This window comes from Corylus avellana, chromosome 5 (assembly GCF_965113065.1).
Source record: "Corylus avellana chromosome 5, dhCorAvel1.hap1.2, whole genome shotgun sequence".
In the NCBI taxonomy this organism is placed as follows: Eukaryota; Viridiplantae; Streptophyta; class Magnoliopsida; order Fagales; family Betulaceae; genus Corylus; species Corylus avellana.
Window position 1 is genome coordinate 4,849,177 of NC_142494.1, and position 8,315 is coordinate 4,857,491.

The following is an 8,315-nucleotide window of genomic DNA, read 5'->3' on the forward strand; positions in this document are numbered from 1 at the left end:
CTCAACTATTAGGGGCGACTTTTGAAAGTCGCCCCTAATAGTTATGTATTAGCGTCCACATCCAAGTGGACGCTAATAGCCGACCCAAAAGATGAATAATAGCGTCCACTCTACAGTGGACGCTAATAACTCGACCCTAATATTTTCGCGGGAAATATTCAAAAGGCGGGAAAAAGACCATTAGCGTCGACTTTCCAAGTCAACGCTAATGGTTACTTATTAGGGTCGACAAAGTCGACCCTAAAGAGTATGTGTAGGAATTAAAAAAAATAAAAATAAAAATAAATTTATTCACCAATAGCGTCCACTCAAAGTGGACGCTGAAGAGTGATCATTAGGGTCGACTTTAGAGTCGACCCTAATGCCTAAGTATTAGGGTCGACTTTGTCGACCCTAAAGAGTATGTGTAGGAATTAAAAAAAAAATAAAAAAAAAATAATTTTATTCACCAATAGCGTCCACTCAAAGTGGACGCTGAAGAGTGATCATTAGGGTCGACTCTAGAGTCGACCCTAAAGAGTATGTGGAGGAATTAAAAAAAAATAATTTTATTCACCAATAGCGTCCACTCAAAGTGGACGCTGAAGAGTGATCATTAAGGTCGACTCTAGAGTCGACCCTAATGCCTAAGTATTAGGGTCGACAAAGTCGACCCTAAAGAGTATGTGGAGGAATTAAAAAAAATTAAAAAAAAATAATTTTATTCACCAATAGCGTCCACTCAAAGTCGACGCTGAAGAGTGATCATTAGGGTCGACTCTAGAGTCGACCCTAATGCCTAAGTATTAGGGTCGACTTTGTCGACCCTAAAGAGTATGTGTAGGAATTAAAAAAAATAAATAAATAAATAATTTTATTCACCAATAGAGTGGACGCTGAAGAGTGATCATTAGGGTCGACTTTGTCGACCCTAAAGAGTATGTGGAGGAATTAAAAAAAATTAAAAAAAAATAATTTTATTCACCAATAGCGTCCACTCAAAGTGGACGCTGAAGAGCGATCATTAGGGTCGACTCTAGAGTCGACCCTAATACCTAAGTATTAGGGTCGACTTTGTCGACCCTAAAGAGTATGTGTAGGAATTAAAAAAAATAAATAAATAAATAATTTTATTCACCAATAGCGTCCACTCAAAGTGGACGTTGAAGAGTGATCATTAGGGTCGACTCTAGAGTCGACCCTAATGCCTAAGTATTAGGGTCGACAAAGTCGACCCTAAAGAGTATGTGGAGGAATTAAAAATAATTTTATTCACCAATAGCGTCCACTCAAAGTGGACGCTGAAGAGTGATCATTAGGGTCGACTTTGAAAGTCGACCCTAATGCCTAAGTAATAGGGTCGACAAAGTCGACCCTAAAGAGTAGGTAGGGAAAAAAAAAATAATAAAAAAAAATAAAAATAAAAATTTTGGTGCCCAATAGCATCCACTAAAATTGTGTATATATCACTACATTGTTTAAAATTTTCAAATAAAGTGACACAATATGCATCGTTAAATATAACAAAATAAAATTTTAACCGTAAAAGTAAAGCTCTCCCTTTCACTTAATATTCCATATGTACAGTTGTTTCAATATATATATATATATATATATATGTTTTTTTTTTTAAAAAAAAGGAAAAATTCTTCTATTTCAATTCCATCCTCCTAAAGAAAGATTTTAATTTGTATATATTTGTCATTTGGTTAGGAGTTTCATTTGGAGGATAAAGTTTTCATTCGGACTAATTTGAAGACTTCAGTTTTAAGTGGATTCCCCAAATGATTTCTAACCAATGGGATTTAATTCCCCGAATGAAAACTTAATTCTTAATTCCCATTTCATAATTCATATTAAATTTTACATATCTAATAGTGTATATATATGATATGATGAATATATTGAAACAAAACTAAAGACAAATAAAAAGATTGAAACAATTGAAAATGAAGTTGAATTAATTCGATTGATCGTGAAAGGATCAAATGATCGATCAAACATCCGATCGATCCTAATGAATTAGTTCGATTGATCGTGATAAGATCAAATGTTTGATCGAACATCCGATCGATCCTAGTGAATTAGTTCGATTTATTGTGATAGGATTAATTGATCGATCAAACATCTGATCTATCATAGTGAATTAGTTCGATTAATCGTGATAGGATCAAACATTCGATCAAAAATCCGATCGATCATAGTGAATTAGTTCGATTGATTGTAATGGAATCAATTGATCGATCAAACATCTGATTGATTCTAATGAATTAGTTAGATTGATAGTGATAAGATCAATTGATCGATCAAACTGAATACAATTGAAGGTTCAATCGAACATTCAATTGAACTATAAGCTTTTTATATTATCTTAGTGCATTAGTTATATTGATCTTATATTATCTTTGGATTTTGTATTGATCTTAGAATTAATTATAAGATAAATATCAACTTAATGATCTTTATTAAACGGAAATTATTACTTAATATTATAATAATAAAAACATATTACAGGAGAAAATAAAGAAAAACAAAAATAAATAAAATAAATAAAATAAATAAAAATTAAAAATTATAAGTATAATTTTTTTTTTAAAAAAAAATTTTGAGGCTCATTAGGGGCGACTAAGGTCGCCCCTATTGTTAAAAATTTTTTTGAGGCTCATTAGGGGCGACCCTATTGTTAAAAATTTTTTTGAGGCTCATTAGGGGCGACTAAGGTCGCCCCTATTGAGTGCGAAAAATAAGCGCCATCCAGTGGCGGGATATCTGAAATTTTCAGACCATTTTTTATGTTTCACTCCAAAACAGAACACCTCTTCTTTTTTTTCTCTTTCCTTAAGTTTCACTCCAAAACAGAACGTTATGGAGAGAGATGAAGCGAGAGAGAGAGAGAGAGAGCTGTGCGAGAGAGAGGTTGAAGGCTGGCTGGATTTTCGGCCAGAAATCTCGTGCTTCGGTCGCTCAAGAGAGAGCGAGACAAAGATGAAAGGGCAAAAAAAATCAGTTCTTAGCCATCGGTGAGAAGGAGCAGCTGTTCTTCTCAAAATCTCGCAGTGCCTCTTCAACAGGCAATCGCTATGTCACTCTTTGAGCGATCATTAGGTCTCTGATTATGGTATGTTAATTGTCTATTCATCTTCATCTTTGTCTTAATATACAATATACATACTCGTACCAGGTTTTGTTTCAAAGAAAGTTATGATCTGTTTCTTATAAATGATGTTTATATATATATATATATAAGGTTATGGTCTATTAACTATCTGGATTCCAAATTTTGCAAGCTCTTTCTTTTATTTTTTGCAAATCCCTTTTTGAGTTTGGTCATTTCCTTTTCCGCATAGATAGATGGATCCTCGTTTTCTACATATCTTTGTCAAGCCGAGTAGCTCTGAACCCGACTGGGTCATAGAGTTATTTGTGAAATTAATTAACCTTTTTACTGGATGTTAGTTTTCTTGATTTTGGGCTTCTGATGACTGGACCTCCATGAGGTTGAATGTTACAAACTTCTTTGTTGAACTTGCCTTAATCTTTGTAAATGAGTTCTAAGTAGTTGGTTTGCGTTATTTGATGCTGAAGACTAGAAGATATCATGATTGAACCTTGTGGGGGTTGCCTTGTTGTTCTCTTGTTTGTGGGATTTTCCAAATAAATAGTGTAAATAGGGCGGGTTATGAGTGCTTAGGAGAGTCTTATGATTTTGGGGGTTTGTTCTTTTTGAATAGTGTGGAATTGGAAGGAATGTAAGAGCTCTATAAGACGGGTTCGTGAATGCAATTATTTGGAATTAATTTAGTGAAGGGGAGCACACCTCTATAGGGAAGTCGGGGTTATCCTGCTTTCGTATAGGGCCTGCCATGTTGAGTTTGGTTGTTGTAAATGAAGTTTGGGCTTTATGGTTTATGGTTTAGTACATAGCTTTGTTGTTATGTTATTATTTTCACTAAGGTTTTTTCTTTCATGTCTCAATATTGGTTTATTATAAGAAGAGAATGCATCTTTTTTAGGATTTGACAGATTGTGAATGTTGTCATTGGTGGGGAGAGCTTTAATTTCATTGAATTTTCATCAAATAATCTTGTCATTAAATTCCAGCGACTATTTATGCTGAAGATAATGTGAGTAGAAGAATTATCTAATAATTACTAGATTTAAGAGGGGATGCCGCGAAATCGGCTGCCCCTTTGTTTCCTGAAGTGGATAAGCTCTTGGGCCTATTCAAGGATTCTTATAAGGAGTTGGTTGATCTTCGAAAACAGGTATGTTTTTGAAACAGTAGGTTATGGAACGCAGAGTCTAAAAATAATCGTTGGTTTGATAAGGTTTTCATTTTTCTGTTTCTTTTCATATTGGTTGAAGGTTGATGGTAGACTCAACAATCTCAAGAAGGAGGTCTCTGTCCAAGATTCTAAGCACCGCAAGACACTCGCTGAGGTTAGTTAACTGAAGTGTTGCTTTGAATTGTGATACACGTAATGAGTTTTCCCATGAATCTGAAAATTGAGTTACATATGATGGTTATATGTCCCTTGTGCTTTTAATGAATTTGCTTTGCTTATAAAAAAAAAATGATGGTTGTCTGTATCTTTTCTTTTTCAGCTGGAAAAAGGTGTAGATGGATTGTTTGATAGCTTTGCAAGGTTGGACTCACGTATTTCAAGTGTTGGACAGACTGCTGCAAAGATCGGAGATCATTTGCAGGTAGAGTTTTCCCATGCTTCATTGCCATATGCTTATGATCCTTGTAGTTAATACAATTTTATCACCATCTCTATTGAAACTTTGTTATTTTATGTTTTCATTTATATGGCGTTTTCTTGTCAGAGTGCAGATGCTCAGCGAGAAACTGCTAGTCAAACAATAGAGCTTATAAAGGTATTGTCAATTGATCATTTAGTTTATGATATCCTTTGTTAGAACGTGCTAACTGCATTATTAATTTAATCCCTGTAGTATTTGATGGAGTTCAACAGCAGCCCAGGAGACCTAATGGAACTTTCACCTCTATTTTCTGATGACAGCCGTGTTGCGGAGGCTGCTTCAATTGCGCACAGAAATTGCGTAAGATGGCCTTAGTTACCCATAAAGTTATTTTTTCATAATTTTCATGAGGACCTTTTATTCATTTGCATAAGCATGATGATGTTCTCTCTAAACTTAACAGCTTTTCATGACAGAATCAGGTATCATTCTGTTGTTACTAGAATTAGTTGCGAGCTCCATTTCAGTTAAAGCCAAAAGAATTTTGAGACTTACTTTGTTTGCATTCTTGTCAAAAACCTCATGATACTTCATGCTTTTTGAGGGTTTGCTTTTGGGTTGGGTTGGAAAGGGGGGGGGGGGGGGGGGGGGGAACTTTTTCATAAGTTTTACATAAAATTTGGGAAAAGCATTAGATAAAAAAAAATTCGGCCTCTTTGTAAGTTGTTGTAAGACTGAGGAGGGCTGAAAACTAACGGAAAATGAATGTTTAGTAGAAAATTGCGTAACATAAACAGAAACAAATGATCTATCATTTTACTTTGTTGGAAATGAGTATGGTCTTTCATTTCTGGTAGGGAGATAACTATTTCTCAAATGCTTATGGCAAGCTACAGTTCATATCAAGAATGTTAGAGAAGTTGCCGATATTATTTCTTCATAGATGAATTATCTGTGTGATACTTGTATGCTTTTCACTGCTTTGTAAACAACTTGCTATTTCTATTGATTTTAGGGTCATTTGCTGAGGAAGATATTGGAAGACAAGGAATAGGTGCACAGCCAGTTATGGGGAATGCTGCTGCTAGCAGAGGATTGGAAGTTGCGGTTGCTAATCTGCAGGATTATTGTAATGGTAGGGTAACTTTTACAGAATAATGGACGTATTGACTCCTCAAGAAAATCAAAATCATATATTGTACTGCATAAGAGATCTAAGAAGTCCGGTGTCTTTTAAAAATGTTTAGAAAACCAAATGTTTTATAATTGCTATTTGATACAAGGTCTTTTGAAATTTAAGTTGGAAGTTAATATTATCTTTTTACTTGTAAGTGTGTGTGTGCGCTTGGAGTCATAGGCTTTCTTATCCTTTTCAGTGGTGTTTGTCCTTGTGTAGAACTGGAGAACAGATTGCTTGCTCGTTTTGATGCAGCATCACAGTGGAGAGAATTGTCTTCAATGGCTGAATGTGCTAAAATTTTATCTCAGGTAAATACTTTTGTTAGGTCTGATATGTAATAATTTAATTATTATTGATTTTAAAGTTAATAGCTTCATTAAGTAGCTCTTCCTTCCCTCTTTCCCACTCTTTCTTCATCTCTCTCTCTCTCTCTTTTCATGGTTTTCTTATATACGAAGACTGAGAGAAGTCGATTGTGGGCATTTAGAATAGTTTGTAATGTGGTGAAGTAGTGTTAATGGATAGTAGTCTTCTCCAAGAGGTGTTAAACTTTTAAACTTTGCCTGTATTAATGGTTTTCAGCTTGTGTTTGCAATGATAGGTATCGTTTTGTAGTTTTAAGCCACTATTCATGATATGTTCTGTACTTTCACTGTGTTGAAGGCCCTATTTTCACTATAAGACCATTATCCATGGTAGTCTTCTTTTTTCCCCCTCCAAAGGGAAGCTTCTAATATCCCAATGCCCAAGTAGTCTTAGTGCATAGATGTCTAGACTATGCTGGGTGATTTTTATTGTTTACCAAATGGGTCAGCACATTAAAATGTGATTAAGTGGTTTTAATTTTTATTGTTTACCAAATGGGCATTTACATGCTCTGTTTCTGCATGGCTTAAGGTATGTATTTAATACCAATCGCAGGATTACTTATATGATTTCTATAATCTACGATCTTTATCACTGTCATGAAGACTAAGTTTACCTGTTTTTAGAGCAGAGGTTGAGGGATATTGCTCTCAAGGAGGAAATGAAGATACATGATGCTGACATTTGAACCACTCTGACCTTATTAGGGTTGACCAGTTCTTTATCAAGGTTTGTACTTGTAAAACCTCATCAGAGTTAGCAATGTGGTAATTGTTGCAGCTTGGGTTATCCTATTGGTGACTAATACTATCCATAGTTTCTCAACTTCGTGTTAAGATCTTCTTGTATCATTTTTATCTTTAAAGTTTTTATTCTCTAGGTCCAGGAGCTTACTGAATAAGAGAAATTAAAAAGAAAAAGAAAAAAGAGGAGGAATATAAACTGAAAATGGTTCAATCTTTCCAATTTGCACCACCATCTCTTCTTATCCCTTGTAAGGGCAGCCCTAAAACATCATAAATTTGTGTGTTAGACACATCATCATGTATAAGCATTTTGACTCTGTCTATAGGTCCAACATGCTTGTCACATTTCATTTTGTTTTGGGTCACTGCATTAGATATCTTGCATTTTGAGTTACATGTGACACTAATCTCAGAGTCCTTGTTATATATTTTTCCCTGCTCTATAAGGTATTTATCAAAAATAATAATTCATTATGTAATCACATTTATGCATATGTAAGTAATTTGGTTCCCTGGGTCTGCTTGGAGTGCGATCGATGGCAAATTATTGAAAGCCCACTGGTACTGCGATCGATCGCACTACACGTGCGATCGATCGCAAAATGTCAAACACCTTCTGGTACTGCGATCGATCGCACTCCACGTGCGATCGATCGCAAAATCTCAAAAACCTTCTGGTACTGCGATCGATCACACACGATTGTGCGATCAATCGCAGATTATTTTTTTTAAAATTTTTTAGGACCATTAGCGTCCACAAAGTGGACGCTAATGGTTAACTATCAGCGTCCACTTTGAGTGGACGCTAATTGTTAACCATTAGCGTCAACTATGGCTTCCGTTTACATCACCTTTAGGGTCAAAAAATTTTGACTTTTAGGGTCGATAAAGTGGACGTTAAAAGTGATCATTAGGGTCGACTTTAAGTGGACGCTGATAGTTAATTTTTTTTAAAAATTTTTTAGGACCATTAGGGTCCACTTTGTGGACCCTAATGGTTAACTATCAGCGTCCACTTTGATTTGGACGCTGATAGTGAATTTTTATTTTCTATTTTTTAGGACCATTAGGGTCCATTTTGTGGACGCTAATGGTTAACCATTAGCGTCCACTTTAAGTCGACGCTAATGGTTAACCATTAGCGTCGACTATGGTTTCCGTTTACATTACCTTTAGGGTCAAAAAATTGTGACTTTTAGGGTCGATAAAGTGGACGCTAAAAGTTATCATTAGGGTCGACTTTAAGTGGACGCTGATAATCACACATTTGATCATTAGGGTCGGACTATTAGCGTCGACACCTTTAGGGTCCAAAAGTCGACGCTGTTGTCAACAGC

The 8,315-nt window shown here is 35.3% G+C and overlaps 1 protein-coding gene across 1 annotated transcript; it reads left to right on the forward strand.

The window, feature by feature from the left end:
• The first annotated feature begins 3,330 nt into the window (after window positions 1–3,330).
• Window positions 3,331–7,372, forward strand: LOC148585257 (exocyst complex component SEC10a-like). Its single transcript, XM_088516682.1, has 10 exons — window positions 3,331–3,430; window positions 4,135–4,244; window positions 4,345–4,419; window positions 4,585–4,686; window positions 4,810–4,860; window positions 4,939–5,033; window positions 5,460–5,470; window positions 5,702–5,821; window positions 6,083–6,174; window positions 6,864–7,372. The coding sequence occupies exons 1-10, from the start codon at window positions 3,331–3,333 to the stop codon at window positions 6,918–6,920; spliced, it is 813 nt and encodes a 270-aa protein (XP_088372808.1). The 3' UTR covers window positions 6,921–7,372.
• The last annotated feature ends 943 nt before the right edge of the window (window positions 7,373–8,315 follow it).

Excerpts from the sequence above, each read along its gene's own strand:
- LOC148585257 (XM_088516682.1), top strand. The coding sequence starts at position 3,331 with ATGGATCCTCGTTTTCTACATATCTTTGTCAAGCCGAGTAGCTCTGAA. Across the intron at positions 4,420-4,584 it reads ACCGCAAGACACTCGCTGAG|CTGGAAAAAGGTGTAGATGG; the intron begins GTTAGTTAACTG and ends TTTCTTTTTCAG. Across the intron at positions 4,861-4,938 it reads AAACAATAGAGCTTATAAAG|TATTTGATGGAGTTCAACAG; the intron begins GTATTGTCAATT and ends TAATCCCTGTAG.